Source organism: Brachyistius frenatus, unplaced genomic scaffold (assembly GCF_029030835.1).
Source record: "Brachyistius frenatus isolate BFR_SWC_R1_liver_20210118 unplaced genomic scaffold, ASM2903083v1 Contig_4, whole genome shotgun sequence".
NCBI lineage: Eukaryota > Metazoa > Chordata > Actinopteri > Embiotocidae > Brachyistius > Brachyistius frenatus.
The window spans coordinates 2,941,263-2,966,898 of NW_027210603.1; the positions used below are offsets into that span (position 1 = coordinate 2,941,263).

Below are 25,636 nucleotides of genomic sequence, written 5' to 3' on the forward strand. Positions count from 1 at the left end.
GACAGACGTAACAAGAGTCATTAAAGAACGGTCGGGATGACGGGTCTGGCCCGGGCCTCACAGGAAGTGGAAGCAGAGCCACAGCGGCACACATAACGTCGTGTCACAATGTTTATTAAAGAATAAATTTGTCCTGCGACAGCTGTGTCAAAAACAGGAGAGCAGGTTTACTTTGCTGTAAATCTCCAGTGTTGTTCGACTGCACAGTGAGACTAAGTTTAATTTATGGTAAGTACAATGTTAACAATTGATATTCAACATTTACATCTAAGATCGGTTTCGTGTTATCAGTACTTCAGGCAGACTCTGAGTCCGGTTTTGATGTAATTTAACCTTCAACTAGACTAAATAATCCAAAGAAGGGAAATATAAATGTTATTCTGGTGATTACATGACATTTAAACCAAACAAAATGATGTTACCCTACACTAAGGCCTGTCACAACTCATTTTCACCTGATTGCAATTATTTAAGATGATTACAATCATTTTGCATAATCGTTTCCATTCATCTATATACAAACAGCTGGATGAAACTAACAGAAATGTCAAAATGTTTCCACCATTTGGGGTTTGAGGTAATTTTGTTTCCCATTTTATGTGGGTTTATGTACTACAAGCAACACCTTCTGCATTATACTTTATCATTTGGACCACTGTAAAAGTATATTTTACCTTTTAAATACACACTCAGACCGTCTCCTGCTGTGTGTACTGAGGGTGAGATGGTGTGTTAATGAAACCTTTCTAGGAGTCCAGACAAACTTGGGGTCGAGCTAGCCACGATTCAAAAGCCAAGTTTACCTCCTTTCACCCAATTTGTCAAAATTGTTAACCGAACTGCTAACTACCCCCCCCCCACACACACACACTCTCATTCCACCATCCTCACCTCAGGAGGGATCAGAGCTGTATACTGGCTGGAGTTGTGTGTCTCCTGTAACCCAGGCAACAAGAGCTCTAAAAATAACTTGGGACCCAATGTAGATCAGCCATTTTCACAGTGGCCTGTAAATCCCCACATTCAAAAAAAGGTGCGTTTGAAGCACTCCACAGTTACAAACCGTGGTACTGTCACTTCCTTTTCCTTATATACAATAAAACATTTTATTTCCTGCGAAGATAGAAGCAAAACATGTGGAAGAGCTAGGTGAGGAGGAACCATGTGCAGCTCTGCTGGTAGGTGTGATTGCATTTGGGTGCATTATTCATTATCATATTTGCAAACAAGTTATGTCTAGAAAAGTGTCCCAAAGGGTTTCGGTTGAAAGTAAAATGAAGCTCAATATGATGTATCACACGTGTCATACAGCCATCTATCATATTACAACAGTACATATATATGAGCTACAGTAGTAATGTGATACAACTGACATGGTGCAGTAATGGAGATACAGTACTAAAAAATTAACCATCTTGAACCTTGTAGCTAGTATTTCAGATGCAGGCAAATGGTTCATTTTTTCAACTCAGACAGGTTTAAAATTTTATATTTTACTATATATCATAAATATAGAAATATGGAGTCCAAATAAGGCTAAATTCCCAACTCAGACATCCACTTACTTGTGCAGGACTGCTATCTCATTCTCAATGCTGTTTTCTTTGCCTTCCAATGCCTTCTTGGGGATACACTTGATAGCCACCAGTTTCTGGGTCCTCTTCTCCTCAGCCAAGACCACCTCTGAGAACGCTCCCCTGAAACACAAACACACAGGTCAGTGGGTCAGGCTCAGTCCATTCATTATTGGGAGCTCAGACAGAGCTCTTCACGTGAACCACTGATATTGCAGAGAAAAAGGAAAGTCTGGCTTTGATGTTAACTTGGCCTCACTTTTGTCATAACTTAGAAACAAATATTTAAGTGCTGGAGGAAATTTGAGCCTGCTGGTACCAGATTGTGTGTATTTTTAACGTCAGCCTCCGCCTTAAGTCTTTGGGTTGCTGAGTCAAGTTTTGGAGAGACTACAAGACAGTGGGAGGATTTTGGAAGCATCAATAAACAAATGCTGAGGCTTATCTTGGTGATAAAAGTTGATACTGTCCAAAAATGCTTTCTAGTTTCAAGTGATGCCCATCAATCAAGTGGATATCTACAGTATACATTTTCATCCTGTGAAAAACACTGTAAAGTGACATGTCGTTTTCAGTGTCAGACATAATACTGTCCCTAACTCCATGCATGATTCATTTTAGCATATTTGTGCAAAAGAAGTAACATAATCACGTAATATGTCATGTGTTTTAATGTGTTGTCAGACTAATACTGCAGTGCTATGCTGTGACATGATAATGCATGCTCAGCTCCTGCCTGACGCCTTCCACGGTACACATTAGATGTCTTTCCCTTTTCCTCTCTCTACACTTCCCGACCGACAACAATCAAAACAAGAGAACTCAAAGCAGCAGAAGAATTTCTGCATTTTCCCATGACCCATTTAACAGCGGAAGCAGACATTTCATTTAACCTCTGGCATTTTGACAAACAGAACCAAGATTTCTGACTCAGCTCCAAAGCTGGATGACAACTGTATAAAATCATGACCCACAATTAAAGCCTACAACCTGGTGTCATACTAGTAGGATTAGTAATACAACAATACAACAGCAATGAGACGATGTACAGAGAGGATGTTGAAGGTTAGGATAACGCCAAGTTAGCCGGTCTGCTACAGTGGCCTTCTTATTGTCTGATCTTTCAGTGTGGACAAAATATTTTTTCAGTCTATTTGATATAATATAATATTGTAACTGTTTAAAGCTGTGAAGATGGATGATTTCTGATTAAAAAAATAAAAAATAAAAAAATGGCAATAACAAAAACATTTTGTTGCTAGACAAAAAAAAAGAAAATTTGTGAACATAACATATATGTATATATAATACCATGCTCGTAACACAGTGGGAGAGTTTACAATGATGAGATATAATTTTGATTCCTATTATTCTACTGTAAATTCAGAGATATTTCAAATAATACTACATAAAAAAATGGTATGCTATTATTCTTTGGTTTTTTTTATTCCATATACACAAGTTATAGATCTGGCTGAGGCAAACTGGGCACACATGCATTCAGAAATTTAACCCAAATGAAATACTGTGTTCACGTCATTCGGGATGGACTGTAAGAGATTGGACAGATTTAGTTATGTTTATGAGTTTCAATTGTTTGTGTCACTGGACACCTTATGACCGATATGTTGGTTACGTGAAGGTTTACAAATTCTGTAAACTTGCTGATGGCAGGTATTTATTTGGTTTTCCATCATCAACACCCAAGCTGAATAAATCTAAGGTTTTCAGAAAAATCCCAGTCATAATATGAAATGATGGACACAGGCTCACAAGCAATCTTTTGGCTTACAGACATAGCTGGAATACAACTTCTTAAACTAAGCCAGAGAAAACATTCTTCAAGTGACAAACTGCAAGGTACACTACACAAATGTGGTGTGAAAAACTAAAGTATCTCCAACCTAATGCTTCGACAAGAAATTGTCAAATGATTTTTCCTCCGTGCCACACATTAAAAAACGAACAATATGACCAACCTATTAAGAAACATGATTTAATTTTATTGTATTGATTCATAGAGGGAGAGGTTATTGATTAACATTCATTCAAATACAGAGTGTGCTACCCCTCCGTGCCAGTAGCTTCAATTTACTGCCAACGAATACATGTTGGTTATGGAACAGTCTGTTAAGTATTCAGTTTAATAACAAGGTTGCCAATAAATATGTTGGCAGTATCACCATGTTAAAACACATGTCCACCTGTAGAACCTGGGGTACTGAGGAAAGTATAAAACTACAAAGCCCCTATTTAAAAAATAAAGTCATGTCTCATGTATTTTTATCTCTGCGGCCACAGATAGCTGCATGTGTGGGCAGAAAGGAACCACAACCACCCAGTCAGAAGGTTTACAAATACATTATCATTTACAAATGAGGAAGGAGAGCACGCTTTCATACCAGGGTCACCAGAAACAGCAACTACGTGACCTACAAGCTCCTCTTTGCGCAGTGTCCTCTTCAGTGGAAAGGACGAGCTATCCTGAAAAATCCTGCAACTTGCGTTCAAATTAAATAATTATAACAAAGCAGAACCTTCCCTTTTTACAAAATTTGTATAAATAAAAATGCTATAATTGTGTTTATGGGGAAAAACCCATTTGTCAAACTAACAGGTGTTTTATACATTTCAACCTCTGACTGTTCAGTTAGATAAGAGTTGTTTATTTTTAATAGAAGCCTAATGCCTCCAGTCCTTTTTAGCTCACTGTGATTTTATTTGTCCTCCCTGTAATAATGAAAACTGATCTACAGACCAAATGGTGCACAATATGTCCATATTTCTTAGTTCACCTGCAACCTTTTTTGCTTTTTATTTCAGTGAGTTTTTTCCCATTTTTAAGACTTAGAATTGGACCCCATTATCAGGATAACAAACTGTTCATTAAAGTCCTCAGTGTGCTTGAGAAATTATTTTACATGAAGGAATTATTGTTTTTGACAGCGAAAAGTTCAACCACTGGCTAAATAAGTGACAACTTCTAGTGACCTTTTACCAAACAGTATAACTGCTTACTTCATCTGATTTTTAAATGCCCGTCTACTTAATTCATGTGCATCTTTAAATCCCTGTCTGTGAGCGGAAATATAAATATAAACCTGCCAAAAACGTACTTAAAATAACCGCAAGTAAGCAAACATGATTCCTAAATTCTGCCAATCCTGTAGTTACATTTTCAACAGATATGGTTCCATCTGCGCGGATGGACTGTTTTTCATGCATATTCTGAGATGCAAATCAAATGTGTCTTGGGGCATAAAACTTAAACTTGAGATGACAGCAGTATTTACATAGGCTTCCTGACAAAACAACAAGGGAGGATTTAGTTATTTCATGTTTATGTTTCATGAAATTCAATGCGAATAGATTTCCACTTGAACTTTCCACCACAAGTTATTGTCGTCTGTACGAAGAATAATGGCTTTAGCAAAAAATGAACACTAATTCAATTTAGATGTTACATCTACAGGACAAATAATCCCTGATCACATAACATTTTTCATTCAGAGAGACAGATCTCGCAGTTTATTGATCTCAAAGCTAGCAGCCCACTGAACCTATTTCCTAAACGCAGTAACAATTACCGATGCAGTGAAGCCTTGTGGTCACATCTCAACAAGAAAGTAAAACTGTGGCAGAAAGGCCATTAGCGCTGGCAGAAGTCCAGCTGTGTGGAGGAGGCTGTCAGGGCTGCAAATTCCTCTCTAGCATCTGGAGGATTTAGTTGACATTCTCCATGCATCCAGCGAGGGGGTCTGGGGAAGTGTCAAACAGTGGTTCACACAAACACTGGGAAAATCTGAGATCTCCAGTGCATCTTTAAATACAAACGGTCAGAGTTTTTTTTTTTTTTCCATTAATTTGCAAGCAAACCAAAACTAGTGTCACATCTTGGTCCAGTGAAAGAATACTGCAAACTTTCCTTACTTTAATTATCTAAGATAACTTTATTTCAAATATGTATATGTAACCAGTAGAAGATTCTGATGAGCCTTCCGGATTAAAAGGACTGTAAACAACAAGCCTTGTCCCTCTGGGCAGAAAACAAAGCCTATAAGGAAGAGAAGCTTTTTACTCTGGGCTTTCTGCTACCAAATAGTATTGGACTGTCTCCACTTCCTCCTTTCTGAATACCAGGAAACTGCACAGTTTTATTGTGCTGTGCAATGTTTTCTGACACAACACTGTTAAAGTGACACTGCGGGACTTCTGTTAAGCTGTTGACACAGTTCACAGTTATCCTGTTTTGCTTTTACACAATAGTGGTGAAGAAGTCGCACAAGAAGGGAAGAGTCGCAAAGTCTGAAAAGTCTCACATTAAAAATTTGGGAAATTGTGTGCTGTCCACCACAAACAAGACAAAATACACAAATAAAGCCTTCTACCTAAACAGCAATGTCCATTCTGGGTATAATAGTAATAATAATAATAATAATAATAATAATAATGTCATTGGCAATGATCTTCTTAGTTTTACAGCCAATGAGGCTTGCCAACAATAACACCTAACTATTGTATTATCCAAGTATCTAATTTTGAGATTTCAAAGAGGAGGCAGATAAAAAGACAGTAGGAGGATAATGCTCAATTTAAATGTTTGAAAAAACAACAACAACAACAACAACAAAATATGCCAGAACAAATACAATGCTAAAAAAGTTTACTTGGAACTTCCATAAGCTTTGTTTCCTGTCTCAAATAGACCCACTCCTATAGACTGTGGAAATGCACTACCCTATACTTGTGCTATAAGTAATGTATGGAACAGATGAGGATAATCCGAGTGACCTACTGCATGTAGCAGTGTGCCAGATGTTACACAAACCCCAGTCCTGCAAGCTGCTCAATAGCTTTTACGCTAATGCATTACAGAATTGTCGCCCCAATAGGCCACGTTGACCCTGAACATGTCAAAGACAAGGCAAAAATGCCTTTGAGTGGAGAGGAAAAAAACAACGTCAAAAAAAACAACCCAGTTGTTACCTTGCCGCTGGATCAGTGCAGCATCAGAAAATATGAAGCGCAGGACTGTGACGAATGTTTGACGGGTGTATCATTTTGTGAGTTGGCTGAAAGCCTAATCCGAGCAAAGGTTTCAGATGGGTTATAAGGTAAACAACTGTGTTTATAGAGCTAGTCCTGTTCCAAACAGGACATTCTTATCATCATCACCATGGGACCTGTGTCCAGAAAGAGGATATACACTCACACACATATTAGACAGCTATTGTATGTCAATATAGACACACTTATCCAAACAGCAGGGCGTTCGGGCGACGGTAAGTTCATTGTGCAAATACTTTACACAAGAGTTGAAATGAGAGACAAACTGTACGTTGACAAATATAGAAAATAAGACTGACACAAGTGGAGCCTCAGACAGTTCAAATATTTGCACTAACTCTGTATCCAGAAACAAGAAGTTTGAACATTAGCTCATTTCACTCCCTTTATTACATCACTTCCTGTCTCTGAGTGAGCTGCTTGCTTTAAATACACAGTTGGTGACACTACAAGCAACCTTTTCATGTACGCATCCCACAATGCCTCACTCTGTGCTTCAAACGAAGGGGAAATCAATTAATTAGGAGCGCACATGCCCTTTATGTCTGCATTTGTGCTCACTCCTGTACAATAAACGTACAGGCACATGTGTTATAAATGCAAAGGCGTACCAGCAGTTTACTATAGGAGGCTGTGGTTACATGCACACAGTGTTCACATTACCAGCCGAACTCGTGATTTCCAAAAATAACAAGAAAGGCAGTAAACACATTCGTATCTATTGCTGACAGTTTCACATGGACTCATCACCACTATTTCCTGTTACAAGACATGTAGGTTGTTCTTGAAAGAAACAGGAGACAAGACACTTGAATCACCTGTCTTCGAATGAGAAATGTCTGCCTGTTGACACAGCATCTGCTGTGTTAAGCAAGTGTCTGGGGCAATGCACAGTCAAGTATATGGAGTATGCTATGTTAAAGCATAGTTATCAACAAGGAAGTATTCCATATATGGAGTTATAGTTTGACAAAACTGACCTTCTTTGACTGTCTGCCAGATACTCTTTTTTTTTAAGCTCCAACCAATGGTGCCATCTGTCCTGCTGAGAAGTTGGTCAAGAAGGTATGTAAACAGATCACACAATTGTAACTGTGGAAAGGTCAGAGAGACATGGGGAAGGGCCATCTGGTCCAACCAGAGCTCAGAGATGTCCAACTGTGAGACTGGCCCCAAAACATAAAAAGACCACCTTTGCTCTGTGGCATTTTCAAACGTGAACATCTGCGCAACCAAAACACAACCTCTCTCCTTTATATGTAAAACCATGTAGTATAAGAATGCAACATGTGAGCAAGATAACCAAATAACACTTCCCACTGCAGATACCAACGACTTGTTTCATTCAATAAGATTGAATGGTTTAATCGTGCAATAGCCTCAGAAAGGCTAAATAACAGCAACATAAGGCTTCTGTTTCAAAATAAAAGAATACATTTAATAACCAGAGGACTCACAATAGTTGCTAGAACACAGCTGGATGAGACAATGAACTGTTAAACCCCCCCCAAATCTCAATGGTAATAATAATTTAAAAAAAAGAAGGGATTAATTTAGTTCACTTTTAACCGACAGCAAAAATATAATAAAAATATCATCTACACGTCATCATGCTTTGTCCGCTCTCCTCTTCATAATCCCTTTGTATTAGTGTAGCCGTGGTGCTGTATGTTTGACTCACTGTGTCCTTTGGCTTACGACCTCAGTGCACTCCACAGTATGGCTCCCAGGGGAAATTTCATGACCATATCAAGAAGTCATTATTTAAACACAAAGACAAATATTTCCACTAGAAGGCTTGTGTAGTTTTATCAGTTACAGACGCTGGACTTGCACCAATCCTCCATCCTCAAAATGAATGGGGCACAGTTTTATATTTAGACATCCGTTGTGTACATCAGATACCAGGAACCATCAACAAAACACATTTCCTCATTCATAACATTTGTTAATTCAAACACCTGTAAATCTAAAGTGTTGAAAAATACTTTGACATCATTAAATTAAATTTTAAGTCTTGTTCTGTATTGATAGCTAAAAAACATTGTGGTGAACTATTTCTCCACTAGAAAGAAGCTCTACTAACCAGAGAATTATTAAACTACTCTGCAGCTCTACACAGCCTTTTAGCCTCTTTTAACTCGTTGTTTTGGTTTTGTTGTCTGAACATTTAATGGTTAAGTCTCAATAACATCATTTTCAGCAGGTGTCTGTTTTCAGTATGCCAGCCGACATGGAAGGCAAAGTTAGCAAATAGCTGCTTAAGAATGTCAAACGTTTTTCTCAGGAGTTGGAGGAAACCTAAATGAGCCATGAAAGATATTTGATTAAAACGACATTAAGGAGGATGTTGTGGCTCTGTGGTGGATGTGAAGGTAATAGTTGGCGAACATATTAGAGGTTTAGGCTCACAAGTGCTTTGGAGAAGAACAAAATTCAACTTTCCACTGTTCCAAGTCCACTCACTGAGAGGAATTGCTTTGAAACACAAAAGAAAACAGAAAATCCCAAACCAAATCATACAGTGGATTCTAATTAAGCTGGAAAGCACAGAACATCTCAAGGTTCTCAAGGATTTTCTAGGGCCGTAGATAATAAGCTGAAGGAAAGTCTTTCAAGCCAGTTCGCTGATATGTGGACAGCTTGAAATGTGGGGTATATGGGCAATAAGGGATTATAACAATGAGGAAAAACTGTGGGAAGATGTACATGACAAGCCTGGGAGTGTACTAAAAACTGTTGGGGGGGATGTATTGCTCTGAGCAGATGGAGATGCATAAGTGGGCCAGATAGTGGGCATATATGTGCGCGCGTGTGTGTGTGTGCGTGCGTGCGTGTGCCTGCATATGTATTCCAGGAACTGCAGGCTATGCCATGCTGAGCTGTGCTGTGCTGAGACGCAGACTTCTGTTCGAATTAGGTCAGGGCAAGGCTGAAGGGCTGAGGGTGCCATAAGCAGGGATGGATTTTCAGGACTGGGTTGGAGTTGGAAACGGTTCCCAAGTCGTCAATGTTCAAAGGAACGGTTAAACTCCACTGATCATTTTCTATGGAGGCTGGAGCATCTGAGTGAATGCATATTCAGTGTTGGTGGTTATTTCTGGCATGTGTCTCATTATTCTTGTGAAGTTAGCGCAGCATCAGGAAGAGGGAAAGGAGATGAGAAGGCAGATGAAGAGAAAGAGACAGCAGTGTGCCACAAGGCTTATTCAGAACTCCTGTATGGTCTAATCAGTGGATGAGACAGAATTACAAGGGCAGGCACGGTAACATGTTGTCCCGTGCTCCGAGGTCCAGTGTGTGTGCCTCTTCCCCTTTTAATGAAGGAAAGTCTAAGCTCATCTCATCCCACGGTTTAGACAAAATCAAACCTTAAAGAACTAAATCAAGTCTAAGAAAAGCAAAGCAAGGAAAGGAAAAGTATCTCACTGTTTTCAAACTAGAAAAGGCCAGTGGCATCTGTGTCGGACATGCGTCAGACATGCCTGCACAAAAAAAGACGTTAGGGGATGAGCTGAAGATAAAAACAACTGAAATTGTAATTGGAGCAATCACAGGAATACCGTGGGATAAATATGACAGTAAATATGATGAGGGAGAGAGGAAGAGTCAGGACAGTGACAGGAAATAAAAAAAAAAGCAGCACAGAGAGAGACAGAGATAAAAAATAGATGAAGTAGGGCAGCTCTCATGCTGGGAAACTCATCTGCTCCATAAAGCTGGCTGTTTCCTTTTGTCTGAACTACCCTTGTTAATCATCATTTTGAGGTAATTGGATTTTGGCTCAACACAAACACGCTGAATTATGAAGAGGAGACAAAAATAGTATGAAGTTATTTTTGTGTCTTTTTAATATAAGCATGAAGGCCAGTTTTGAAAGCGCTTTTCTTGCACTTGCAATCAAACTTCTAATTTGTATGGTAAAAACACGAGCTAACAATAAAATCATCTTGATTGCAGACAAATTCTCCATTTACAGTTTTGTTGGTTTTAGTCACAGACCTGTGATTTTGCTTATGAAACCACAGCGTCTTTATTGTATCACAAAAAGTTTTGATTTTGAATCAGGTCTCTTTGGCGAATCAAAATCTTTGGTCTGATATACTTGACTTGGATCTTTGGATATATATACACACAGTTTGACATCATTTTATTTGTCCTCCCATATGTTTTTACTTGTACATTTTACAAGTAAGTCAGTTTATTGTAAGTCGGAGAAGTATGCTCTCAAAACTGTCTTTTATGGTTGCATTAAAAAGACAGCTTTGTAAGAAGTCGGTACGACAAATTTATAATACATTTTCAAATAAATTTTAGATTTGCATGCTGACAGTAAGTATAATGACAGAGGGACGTGTGGCTATCCTACGTACTATCTGGAAACCAGGAAGTTAAACATCACTGCATATTTAGCGTAACCATTGAGAGGCCTTATCTAAGTAATATTGCACAGTTTATTGGTATCAGTCAATAACTGCAACATCGTAATTTCTTAAAATGATACTGAAATAAGTATTAATCCAAAAAAGTATGCACAACAGGTTGTCCCTGAAATCTCACTGCAAAGAGGTCTCAACTGCTGTATCCCTCTCCCTTCATTATAATCAATATATACATCCCACATATGTGTCCCACATGTTCAGTAAAGCTTCACAAAACTGGAAGATTTACAAGGCAGAAAGTTATCGGGACTTATTTTTGTATCATTGTCTCTACAAATGACTGTTCATGTCATAATTGAATGCAAGTGCATTTGACTTTAGGGCAGAGTCAAAGCCTCTCCTCTCGTCTCACTACCCATAGTGATTCACAAATGCATTTCATGCACAAGTGTCCAAACAAACACTTGCACAATGACATTCACACGAATTAGTGTGGTATTATTGAACCTCCACTCACACACACACAGAGAGCCCTCAGACAGAGAGGCAAATCAGTGTTAAAACCCGTGCAATACAGCCGAGAGGCAGGAGGCTGGATGAGGGAACAAGTGGAGCAAACGGACACCAGATTGTGTCCTGGCCCTGACTACAATTTTTCTACATCACAAAACAACAAAAGTCTGTGCTGATTCTGGGTGTTAAGATTTGAAACATCTGTAATTCTGACTCTCAGGAAACATCTACTCAACAGGATGAGCAATGTTAATTAAGCTAATACAACCATTTCCTCTTTAGGGACTTTTCATCCACTGAATATGGATACATAGGCAATGAGGAAGATTAACTTATTACGAAGACGTAATGCGCAAAAAGGAAAATATTTTATTGAAAGAGCTTCCGTCTGTCAAATTAAAAGCAATATGTGTGATGCTGGAGCGCTCCTTGCTCTGGAAAAAGAGAAAGTGTGTGATGAATAGGCGCTCTTTGTTCATTTACAGGGGTGGAGAAAGGAGGGGGCAGTTGAGGCAAAGGCCACCAAAAACACAGAAATACAAGGACTGCATGTGCTCTCGAACGTACACAGCAGGGCAGTGAAAACAAGGGTTGTGGCTGCAAACCCTTCCACTCTCTCCGTTTCTCCCTCACGATTGATTTTTCAAATCAATCGTGGCCAATAGCAGATCACGCGAACAGCGACAGTAGGGGCCACTGGGTCACCGTTCGACCTGAGTGGCAGAAACAGGCGTGGCAAATCCATCAGCCTGAATGATTTTAGATGATCCCCTACTCTCACCCTCCACTTCCTCCCATGCCCCGTCCCTCGTTGCTCCGCATCTTCTGTGTTTTTGCAATGTATTCTGGGCTGAAAATGCCAAGAATTTCCCCCATCACTGCTCGCGGCATGAGAACATGTGCAGCCATTTAAATGTCAGAAAAGTCAACGTGGCTCATTTGTGCAGTTTGTCATCAGTGGAGAAAAGAGTGTGGGAATGGCAAAAAATTTAAAAATTAAAAAAAAAAAGCGAAGCTGTTTCTGGGTGCTAAAATAAAAAAAAAGATCATGTAAACAACAGGAAGGAGGAACAAAAACTGTAATTATACAGGAAGAGCAGCGGGATTAAAATAATGTAACCTAACAGGATTAGCTAGTTTGCAAATATTTTAATGCACATACTCATTTTGAGACATAGGGAAATATTTTCAAAATAAAACACCATTGATGCAGAAAGCAATGAATTGTACAATCTTTATAACACTGTCTTCAGCAGTAGGAGAGAATGGATGATGACAATAGTTCATTCAGAAAATATCAATATTCATTTTCCAAATGCAGGTCCAGTGGATCTACAACAAGCCAGATTTGACTAATGGCTTACTGTACAACATATGCTAGAGTGCCGGAGAGGTCAGTATAAAAAAAAAAAAGCAAAAGGGAAGCACCGGGGAAGCCAGGGAACTCCAGGCAAGAAGATCTGTGTGTGTGTGTGTGTGTGTGTGTGTGTGTGTGTGTGTGTGTGTGTGTGTGTGTGTGTGTGTGTGTGTGTGTGTGTGTGTGTGTGTGTGTGTGTGTGTGTGTGTGTGTGTGTGTGCGCCATGATACAAAGGATTATATAGCTCCCCGTTTTAAATTTGGATTGCTATTGCAGATTAACTGTTACTTGATTTTATAACATTAAAGAGGCTCTATGGTGTCTATGGTGTCCTCCTCATCCGTCCATAATGAATGCTTTTAATTTCAGCTGAAAATCAAAAGGGCAGCAGGACACACCGGGATCTCTGTTCCTCAGCGAACAACACAGTGTGAAACCAGGAAATGGAGAGCAGGTGACAGGGATGGGGAGCCAAAATGGGGCTAGATTTTTGACAGCAGGGATGTGGTTTTTGAGCTGGGTTGGTCACAAACAGAAAGAGAGAGAGAGAGGCAGGGAGGGAGGGAGGAGGAGGAGTAGGAGGAGGGGGGTAGATTAACATAAAGCACAGAAATGAAAAAAGAAGGAAGGCGAGAGAGGATTTGAGTTGATTGCAGTGAAAGTGCAGTTGCCTGCTTGTGCGTTATTAATCCCCATCTGTTTTGATTACCAAAACATGTGGCTGCAGCTGGGGATTACTGGTCCGAGCATGCCACCAGTATTTGCTTTAAAGTACCCGAATCATTGATATTTATGGCAGTAAAGACAGAACTATTTGTTGTCATGTGCTTTATTACATCCAAACTCCTGATCAGTTTGCTTGCAGAGGTCAATAACTGATGAGTACTTGAACCTGTAATTTAAGCAGCTGTTTCTACTTAGTAATACAATTTTAAGTAAAGGAACAAATATTATTTTTAAGCATACAGTACAATATTTTGCCTTTATTTAATTAAACGTTTTGTGATAGTTCAGGACAGGTTAACTCATGGGCTTTTATATTTGAGATATGATGTTATTTTGATTTGGCGATGATGTAATCGCCTTCATGATCAAAATGTGAGTGAGCGATAAACAACAGCACATTATTAAGGAAAGGTGTGTATGTGTGGCAGTTTTTTCTGTTTTCCTGTAAAAGAGACAGCGAGTTTATCTCCCGCACAATATGCACCCGGTGGTGGGATTATTAATAGCAAATCAAAAACTTTGTTTCCATAGTGACTGTTTGAGTCCATTATGGAAAGTGTCTCCTGTTGTTACCAAGACAACAATCCAGCAATGGCAAATGAATGTAACAAACAGCTGAGTGATGCGGTGAGCTGGTGATGTCTCTCTGAGCAGGTGCAGCCCTGAACGGCAGGCAGGTGGAGAAGTGGAGGGACGGCAGTGAGCCGGTTGAAAGGACGTGGAAGCATTTTCATGTTTGCACCCGTCAGTCAGGAACTTTTGTCCGATGTACAAAGAGTGGTAGCAAAAATAACTTTCAGAAATCAGATTTTAAATTGGGAGTGACACATTAAGTCGCATAAAAATGTTCAGTGATTAATCGTTCAGCATACATTTCAGCCATCAACATGAAGTTCTTTTAACTGGACACCATCATTACTCTGCTTCATGCAGTACATTTTTAGCTTGTTCTCCTTAAATCTTCAAAAAATTGTGAATTTTTCATCAATGTTATCGCAGCTGTTTTTATTTTTACCTTTATAGTCGAGTACAGTGGAGATACAGACAGGGAAGATGGTAAGTGGCCATTGAGGTGTTATGGCTTACATATTATTTCAACCCTCTGTGCACCAGACAGATGGCAGAAGCTCGGGAAGGTTTCATACACTCACGAAACAAGCTTAGGCTTGATTCGCTTAGTGTTCACACAACTTAATCCTGAACTAACAAGGATCTGGGTGTATTTAAAAGGTGCTTCGAGTAAGACACCTTGGATACACATCCTGTCTCATGACATCCATGATCAATAATTATAAAACAAACAGTTCATCTGATGATTAAAAGTCACATTGAACTGCTGTGCACTCCCAGAGAAATTTGTTGTTTGAGAATTGTTCTCTCTGAATTGGTTTTGCCAGTTTGGGAAAGATGGCAACTGTTTCACGGTGGGATGGACAGCAGGGCAGAGTCAACCCAAGCAACAACTCCAAGGACAGAACTAGTTGTGTCTTGGTGATGGAATAAACTGATGGTAGCGAGAGCTAGATTATATTTGGATTAAGACAAATGCACTGTATAGCTACCAGACTGGTGTTCCTGCGCATCAATTAAGAGTTTAGGTGAGTTCAGGTGATGCCAGGAATGAGTTAAGGTCCTACAAATGACAAGCAGTATGCATGCCATCTTGCAATCCAAAAACAAAGAATGACCATTTTGAGAGAAATGAATAGCGTGCACGCACACACACACACACACACACACACACACACACACACACACACACACACACACACACACACACACACACACACACACACACACACACGCACACAATGTTCTCAAAAGTTAAGAGGTTTAAGAGAGATTCGAAGGCACCAATAAAACCATAGCAGCAAATGAGGAGGAGACAGCACAAAGTCACAGCCAACTGAACGCAGGACACGATGCCCCAACACAATAACATCTACAATGCAACTCTCCTCTCAGAAAGCAGAGGCAACGTCAACCTCTTCCTTTTAAGACCAATCCAAAATCCTAATGCAAGGATAAAACCTTTGCATTCCCAAACTTGACAAACACCTGATTGAAATAAAGTTCAGAGCAGAAGTATATCAATTTAAGCAAACCTTTTTAAAGGCTTTGTATGTGACCCTGCTGTATACAGGGGTCTCTAAACCGGAACTAATTCATGAAGTGCTGATAGATTTGTACATAAAAGCCTTAAAAAAAAAAAGAAGTGAAAAGGTAGCCGCCACTCCTTTAGACGGTATATCACGTGCAGCTATACAGACATAAAAGGGCTGTGACAGAGAAGCTATGATCCAAGATCTGAACTAATGTCAAGTTAAACTCTTTGAAGGATTGTTATACATCTTTTCAAGTTAATCTCATCTACTGATATATTTGCTGAAACAAAATGCTGCTATAAATCTCTCGAGTTTGACTGAGTTAAGTTATGTTAAATTGTGTGTTTAGCTCTTTTGGCTGCTGCAGCTTAATATAAAAAAAAAGTGTGTAATATTTTCTTATCAAATTCAATCTAATATAATCCAATCCAGTCACCCAACATCAGGTCTTATCTTTGGAAAGCGTATCATGTTGGGTTTTCGTTGGTACCTGGAGGTGTTGACTCAACTCTAGGATTGTTTATTTGGTGGAGGATTCACTGTGAACTGCTCTTCCTTGTGAGTTATTTGTCCTGAGCTATTGGTTTACATGCAAAGAGCAGATTATCAGCCGCTCGCTGTAAAGCTTTGTGGCTGATTTGTTGACATTGTGTCAAGAGTGGTGAATCAACAGGCTTATGATAACACAGTGTCAACACAGCTGAGCATTTAAAGATTCACAAGGACTTTACTGACAATTCACTGCAGTGTCATTGGGTTGCATTTGACTTCATATTGACTGCTCCCAAATAATCCCGTTGACATTATGAAAAACGTCCCTTTAGAAGGTTTAAATTACTTCAGGAAATAGTCGCTGTGCTCCAAATGCACACTCACTATATTAAGTGCATAAGTGTGTTGACTGTGAAGTACAGAAAGATGCAGTGCAGTACAAGTACCAGGATGATGCCCAAAAACGAAGTGTGAAACGCTGGACACTTCCCACCCTTAACGTTCGCCATATTTCCTACATACAGAAAGGGGCGGGACCACAGACGAAAAGGATTTTCAAATTAAGGCATCTGAGGAAAATTCCAGTCATTTCCAGTCAGTGCAGAACGGCAGTGTGGATTCGAGACAACAAGACAATGGCAAAATTCCTGCAGTACATAATTAAGAGTCCTAACATGTAAGAGCACTATTTGTTAATGTACGAAAGGAAGTATGTCATTTCGGACACAGAACGTGTTTTCCTCAAAGGCAAAAGTCACAAGATGCTCAGGACACATCCTGAAGACACCTCCTGTTTTCAAAATGAAATACAAGTTAAGGAATGTGAGAAAGTGTACCAGTTTGGAGGTACTCTGCCTTTTAATTATAAAAAAAAAAATGCATTAAATGAAATATGTTAATTCAATTTATATATATATATATATATATATATATATATTCTTTGAGCGTCTTTGTCGGTTTTAAGTACGGCAAAAAAAATTGTCAAAAAGCAGTCAAAAACAAAGTTGGATAACAAATTGCACTGCAACACACACTTAGCTGAACTTGTGTGTGTGTGTGTGTGTGTGTGTGTGTGTGTGTGTGTGTGTGTGTGTGTGTGTGTGTGTGTGTGTGTGTGTGTGTGTGTGTGTGTGTGTGTGTGTGTGTGTGTGTGTGTGTGTGTGTGCCACTTCAGGTTCACAACTTACAGTCTGTTACATCCAACTGAGCATCAGTCTGTTAATCAAGTGAGCTTCACAGGAGAAACCCAGCATAAAGTTACACATTTGCAAAGTACAGCAAAACCTTATTGGATGGTTGGTTGCACAGCATGTATAAGTCTATAGGGGAGAAGGCTGTCTTGTCATCTGCCTATTCTCAATTAATTTTGAGCGCCGAGAGCTCTTTACGCCTTCAAGCAGTAATAATTACCTTGTCAAGCACGTGCATGGTAATTAAAAAATTAAATCCATAAAACATTTTAGGTACAGAAACAAAACAAATGCTAATTTTTCTGTCTTTTGTAACAACAGTTAACAGATATGCATTAAAGGCATCGTTAAAAATCTAAAAACACAAACTCGGTAATAAGTCATGGCAGCGTGAAAAAGCTATCGTGCAAAGGTGAAACAAAAAGGCTTCAGCCGCCAGCGATTACACACTTACGTTCCCAGGATCTCTTTGAAGTCGTAAATCTCCTTCACATCTGTGGTCTTTTTTTTCCAGGCGTGGCACTCCTCATCCAGAGGCATCTTCTTGTTGTGACGGTCAGAAACAATACTAGTGAGGGAAGAGACGATAAGGAGGAAACGCTCATTAATATCAGCAGTTTGAGTGACTTCCCCCCCCCCCCCCACACCCCCCACACACCCACACCCACCCACACACACACCCACACACACACACACCTGCCATATATACAATCCTTCACTGACTCACGTTACTCGGATCATTGCAAATATAATTAAAGTTTTTACAACTTGGATGAGTCCCCTCGTGAATCAACTGACATCACTCGATTCCTTACAGTGTTTGCAGCTTTTGTTGAAACACTAATTAATCCCAGTATCTTAAGTCAGTTGGAAAATCTGACATTTTCTACAAACGTTGTAAAGGAAGTTTTACTGTACAGCATTACTAGCTCAAGGCAGGTATCTTTGGGGTCACATATCACTACTATTTCACAATATAAGATGAGGAATCATCCTAAACTTACTACTCAGTCAATTACAACCACATCTGTAACAAGTATACTATGTTATACTACAAGTAAACTAACAGCTGCAACATCAACGTGTGGATGTGTCTCAAACAGAAGTATGCTGTAAATCCTGCTTCCGCTTCCCTAACACTATTTCCACACACAAAAACGTATCATGTGACGCAGGATGTAGAGCACAGGCCACGTTTCATTGATTACACGGAGACACTTGTTACGGGTAAACACTGGGGCGCTGCTGTTTATGCGAGTCTTTTGTTTACAACTTCTGTCCGAGGGCTACTCACAGTGGATGTTTCAATATCATTCAAAGTGGTTGCTGCAGTGTTAAGGTTAACTCTGAGGGTTCAACAAGACAGGCAGCGAGCAGGATCCGCCTCAGATGTGGAGAATTTCTTTTATTCATTCGGTCATGTGAAAAGTTGTGTCGGAGCAGTCATGTTCAAGCACTTTTACAATCGACAAAGAGCGCAATTTATGGCAGAGAGGGTCAAAAGTCAAGATAAGATCAGTATCCAGGTTAATACGTAAGCTATGTATAGTTTGACTCTTAATTGGTGCTGTACAAAAATTAAAATATCTAGTGGTTTAAACTTTTCATACTGCAGCCAAGTGTCAGAGCTGCATAAAACTTAAATTATCCATAAAATAAGATCCTTATAAGATATAAACTTCCAGATTAAAATACTCAGATTGACAGATTCCAAACAGCAGCAAAGGTTTTTATCCCTTTAATGTGACAATGATATTGATGATTTTAAGAAGAGCCTCTTTCGAGAGCTTGTTGTTGTGAAGAACCGAACTCTTGTGTGTGTTAGTGCATGTGTGTGTGTATCTTTATCGAAGTTGTGTGATGCTCAAGTTGTGATTGAGGTGATACAAATTACCTGAACACTAAAATACCATTGCTAAGTTTGTATTAAGTATACATACACTCCAAGCATTAACCAGTGTGAATCCTCTGGTTGCTTCCTGTTCGCTCATCATTTTCACAGAAGTTAACATTCAGGTGTTTTTCCTCGTCACACATTTCAAGAGTGGGAGTGATCACAGTGGACGCTACTGTCACAGCTATCATCATCTGAACCCAGAAAGTGCCTATAACTCAAGACCTCCATGACTAAAATAGCCCTGTTCATATCAGCGTGCCTCACTCCTCCTCTGTTCCTGCTGCCTGCCTGGCAACCTCGCAGTCTGTCTATATGAGATGATATAACATATTGTTCTGGCTTGTGCAAGTGTTGTTTTGCTAAAAGAGTACATAATAGCGCAGTTAATCATCTTCCGATTAGTTCAGAACCAGCTCGTTTAATTGCTGAATTGTGTGTGTGCGTGTCTGTTTGTGTGAGGGGCATTAAGCCATAAATAGGGGAAGGCTTAACACTGCAGTTATCTCAGAATAAATGTTAATGGGGGCATGGCCTCTTCTGGCTGCAGTCACCGACTGAAGCACACACGAGCATAAATTCATAGATCCTTCTTCACATGCACACACGCACGCTCTCTCTCTCACACACACACACACACACACACACACACACACACACACACACACACACACACACACACACACACACACAGCTTCATACGTGTCACCATGGAAACCCTAAGGAGCTGCTATGGTATCTGAGAGTCTAAATTGCTTTAGTATCTAATGGCAGGTTGCAGCTCAGCTTGAAATCATTCTGGTTACTTCGATGACTGGCTGCAGGATGTTATGTTTACTTTAAAAATATGTTGTGTAACCTGTTCAGGCAAACTGTACGCTACACACATGAGAGCACAAAATAGGAGCTACAGTCTGGTTTTAAATTCTATATTTGTTTTCAGACTTGGCATCAAGTACAAGGAACAAAGTTTACAGTTAATATTTAAATACATATCTGAATCAGTTTGCATGCTATTTCAACTGAAGTAAAAGGAAGTGTCTCTAAATTAGACAGTATGCAAATTAATGTGAAGGGAAGCAGCAAGAGGAAGACCAGTTAAATGGGTATAAAAGCTTTGCCAGTCATTGTGGCGTTATGCAACCTCTTCCTGTCTACAGTAGAGGATAAACAACAAACAATATAGAGTACACTGGAAATCTATTCCCAAACACATCTTCAATTTGACACCTGTGGAAACTGAAGATCCATTACTGGCTGTTTATTTTTTTTTATTAAGAAATGAGCTGAAGAAAGTTGAGGCCACAGTTTCTGTGTGTTGTGTTCTTGAGATTATTAAGGCTTGTTTTGTTTTTATAATTTAAGGTGGCAGGAGAGGAATTAGTTAACTGATTCACTGGCTACTAAGTACATATTTTAGGCCAATTATGTGAAACAGTCCATGATTACAGCTTCTTAAATATGGTTTGACACCTTTTAAGAAAAACGACCCAAGTGCCAGACAGGCCCTGTGATCGAAATTTTAATAGACTAAACAATTTATTAAACCCTTGACATGATAATCAATTTGGCTCAATTAAAAATAACAAATAATAGTTGCACTTGTAGTCTTATCTTCAGTATCCAACCAGCATTATAAAAGGCAGAATATCACAGTTTTTCTGTTCAGGAGAAGAGTAGAATTTTTTTTAATACCTGCAACAGCACAAAAGTGATTAGAGGAAACTGAAATCAGAGAAAGAGTGAAAACGCCTCCCACAAACTGCTTGTTTGTAGCATCTCACCTTGCTCATACGGAGATACATGTAGATTCATGGTAATTCATGCGCCGAGAATGAGTCAACATTGAACATCAAAGTCATTTAAAAATGTATTAAAGCAGTAACCTTTGCTTGTATGTTGTTGCGTTCACTTTGGACAGGTTTGTTACGGCCAGCGAATGCCAACATGCACCTAAATCTCCTTCAGGATGCTTTCATTTCAATGGCAGAGACGTGGATGTGGGTTTATTCAGGAACATTAAACAGCACATTTAAAGCCACTGGAGATTTAAGGACACTGTCAAAGATGAGCAAGGGGGGTCTGTTTGTCAAACAGCCAAATGCTATAAACGGCAGAATAAGGTTCATGTTTCAGACACACAGGGGCGAATAAAGGCAAGACTTAAATGTGTGGGATAGAAGAGGAAAGACACATGCAGGTATCATGAGCATGTAGAGGGTCCTCTGTGTCTACTGATGACATGATGTTTGGCCAGTGGGTGAAGATAAGATGCTCAAACCCCAAGAAGCGGCAGGACTGAAGAGGACTGAAAATTGGGAGACGCACAGTATCATAAGCACATTCCCCAGGTGGAAGGTGACATGCAGCATCCCCCCTGGTTTAAGACTGACACAGAGAGAGTCGCTGTACTCACTGGTTTCCCATTCCTGTGATGTGCAGTGGACAGAAGAAACACACACACACACACACACACACACACACACACACACGCACGCACGCACACACACACACACACACACACACGCACACACATACACACACACACACACACACACACACACACACACACACACACACACACACACACACACACACACACACACACACGACGACAGTTAAATGTGACAGAATGACATGTACTTACGAGTCTGAGTGTGAAATTTACTGCAATGGTGTTAGAAATGCTTAGCAACACGTGCATATGGACACACACACGTTTACACACAGAATTATGCATACATACAAACACACAAACTAATCCGACTCATCAGAAAAAAAAAAGGTTAATTAAAATGGACCTCTGAACATATCAGGGCAAATCCACTTATTTCCTCTAAAATTGTTGGCTTTTGTTTCTTTAAAAAAAAATGCTGATGAAGTAACACACTTACAAGCTGGCTCCCTTTTGTCTTTAAACACAGACAAATGTTGATTTTGGCTCAACGTCACTACAAATCTCAGCAGACGATATGCGTCGCAGCTCCAAACTGTGAGGAATTTGGCTGCCAAGTTATGAACAGAAAACTCAGGTCAAAGACACAAATAAATGACCGCATTCCTGTTAAAGCGGATTCACTGGCTGCCAAATGGTTTTTGAAATGATTTGATCGTACTCAGCCTTTTCTAGGGGTTTTGTTTAGTCATGCGTATCGCTACATCTCTGATCTTTTAACGGTTTCTGAACTGCAGAAGGCGGGACCCTCATGATCACTCTGAAATCCGGCCAGGAGATCAGATCTGAGCAATCCTGTTCACATCCATCTTTTCATAATCTAATTACCAACATATGTTATTGTTTGCCTTCAAGGTGCAGTAAGTGATAGCAGCATTTTGGCTAACTTGCTATCCATTTTTTGCCACGAGTCCTCTCCTGTGTCTTCCCTACATCACCCAACAAAAAAAATGTACTCCACCATATTCAAAAACATCAGCAAACACTTCACAACCCATAAACTCAGAGCTCTCAGAAAATTCAGAGGTCAGAGGTCGTGAATAGCACAAGAGGAGGGACAAGGGTCTGACCACGTCTCCATAGGGAATAATTTCCCGTCCTTGGACCTAAACCTCAGGTTAATTTAGAAACTATTTGAGCAGCCTTTAACCAATCGGCATTGAATACCATATACGCTGAATATCTTCCACAGTTGTATCTGCATTTAGAAAAAACAACAACTAAAAACAACGCTCAACACCATCGCACTTAACCACAGAATCTGGTCGCTGATTGCTCTGCGCTTCAGAGTGGTTGTGCAAACATGAATAAATCAGTTTCCAGACAACAATCATAGTGAAGAAAACTGCAGCTATGAGCAACAATCTGGTGAAGCAAGGCTTTATATAGACTCTTGTCGTGAACACATTAAACACAACCCCATTTGAAGGCAGCAACATCACCACAGCTAATACTGGCTACCGATCTAAGAACAAGCAAACCAAACAGAGGTCGGCCAAAATTTACAAATGTCCAAGCAGTTATAAGCCAACGTTTGCTACCAGGGTAAAGCAGGATAACAAATAACTACAACTACTTCAGGGAAAAATTCAGCTTTCACCCAACCGAAGGCCACGCCTATACAAAAGCAGGTCTTGCATGATTCCTTTCTCTTTTTCCTGGGAACTTTGACTTCTTATTCCTTTGTATTAGATTCACTTGGGTTATTTCTTTGTGTAAGTCGTTCCCAGGAACACTGGAATCTGCTCTGCCGTTGTTTGTACACAGAAAAATTCTGCTGCCTACCCGTGAACATGCAGCGTGGACCGTTCTTGTCTTCTGTAAAGTGGGGACAAGAAACCAGAAAACTTATTCTCTGTTTACTGCAGATCGGAGGGACTGGCAGACCCATGCTACTGAACAAACACTCAACATAGGAAGAGGTATTTAACACTAATCATGCAAAAAAATGTCGCCTGCAGCACATTTAATTGCCCTGATGTCTCTCAGGAAATCTAGTGTTTCTATGGAATTTGTAGGCAAGTAGAGATCTGCACATGAACCAGGATGAAATACAACAAGAAACTTGAAAAAGCTGGAGCTGACATAACAAAACTTGGCTCATATATGTCACATAACAACAATAATAATAATTTAAAAAAAGATTCATCAGGTCAACACATTTGGACAGACAGAGATTCAGGGCCTCTGAAGTTGGTCTCCCAAGTGCAACATGTTTAAAAGCACAGAGAGCAGGGAACAGGCACTTTGTGATTTCCCATGTATTAATTATCCAAATTATAATTGGAGTCAGAAAATAGATGTCACCTGCTTGCCATGGTGCCTATCCAAACCTGCATATCAATCAAACCCTATGGCTGAATGGCAAACATAGATTTGCTAACGGCAGTTTAATTGGTCGGCTGACGTCAATAACGCGCAACAAATCTTCTCTCAATGCGAGTTTATTAATTGATCAGCAGACTTCTCTCAAGATAGTCTGTAGAAAGGGTGAGGGGGAGAGTGAGAAAGAGAGAGTTGGGTGACAGAAACAGAAACAGGAAGAGAAATTAGAAATTAGAGAAGGGGGTAAAAACTCAAAATACTTCTTGCGTTCAAACTACTGGAAAATTATACTCCATGTCATGTTTAGTGAGAAAACCCTCGCGCCTTTTCTGCTTGAAAGATTAATAACACCTGGACTTATTTGCATATAGTCAGATCACGCTGTTTAACACATTTATTTAAATGGCAGTCTAGTTTTACTGGCTTGTATAGAGTAAGCTAACACTTCAGTCCCCCAGCATATTCCATGTCAGTATCTCATCTCCGAAACTGCAGCTTCAGTTACATAGAGGTCCTCTGAATGTGCACGAGACTCCATATAACCAACGACTGCTGATATTTTCAGCTTATTTTTGTGATCACGCTTTTTCTTAAGTCATAACATTTTCCTCCAAAAGTTATAAACACCTTCCTCTGAACGCAAAGTCCACACAGCGTGGACCAAACGCCGCTGAAGCGCCAGTTAACGACATCCCTAACCTTTGCAGGCTGATTGGAGAAGCGCTGTGAAACCGCTGGCGCGAAACTACGACGTAACATCTACCTGGCCTCAGAGACAGTCACAATTTAAAGTATGTGTCATGAAAGCGCAGGAGCCGTCCTTCCTACCTGAAAATATGCTGTCAGTACGATCCAGTGTCCGCGTCCAACCTGTCTCTCCAACTCGGAGGAGCGCTCTCTCTCTCTCACTGACTCCGCAGCAGCAGCAGCAGCAGCTGCTGACGTCACCTGAGGGCAGGAAAGCCAGCGGACCAATGGCAGCGCGAGCTGTGGCGCACAGGTAAACAGGTCTGTCAAACCGGCGGTCACCTCCTCCGGTGCTGTTCTTGTAATTAAAGGCTTAGAGGTGAGTTGGGGTTGGTGTGCTGATTTGACGGTGGATTTAATAATTGACCCCTGATCAACTCTAAGACACCCTCCAGTGGAAAAAGTATTCACACCCTCTAGCATACTTATGTAAAAGTACAAATAGGCCTACATCTCAAAATACTCCATTTACAGGGAAAAGTCCTGCATGAAAAATCCGACTCAATTAAAAGTACATTTACTGACATATTATGATATATTATGTTATTTGGCATCATTACATTATCAATACTGAAGCATCAGTGCTTGAGCATCGTGTTACTGTTATAGCTGCTGCTGGTGGAGCTGGTTTGAACTACTTGTGAAAATAAAACTGTGAAAAATCTAGAGCTGCGATTCACTATTTTGGTGGGGCTGGTAACAACTCATCTGAAATGGGATCCAGTGAACACACTGCTTTTTGGAAGAAGGGAAAAAAGGTTGGAAACCACTGGTTTAATCATTAACAAGGTATTGTACTATAAATCTT

General features: G+C 39.9%; 1 protein-coding gene across 2 annotated transcripts in view; it reads right to left on the reverse strand.

Annotated features, from left to right (window-relative positions):
* Positions 1-25,002, reverse strand: part of camk1b (calcium/calmodulin-dependent protein kinase Ib) — a 36,562-nt gene extending 11,560 nt beyond the window's left edge. The window contains exons 1-4 of one of the 2 annotated variants that reach the window (XM_069710533.1): positions 24,910-24,985; positions 21,718-21,730; positions 17,862-17,975; positions 1,566-1,697 (exon numbers count right to left, since the gene is read on the reverse strand). In XM_069710533.1, coding sequence (XP_069566634.1) covers positions 1,566-1,697; positions 17,862-17,975; positions 21,718-21,728 — 257 coding nt within the window. In that variant the 5' untranslated portion in view covers positions 21,729-21,730; positions 24,910-24,985. Of the gene's footprint in view, positions 1-1,565; positions 1,698-17,861; positions 17,976-21,717; positions 21,731-24,909 lie in introns of both variants that reach the window. The other variant, XM_069710542.1, reaches the window with a different exon arrangement.
* Positions 25,003-25,636: the final 634 nt, after the last annotated feature.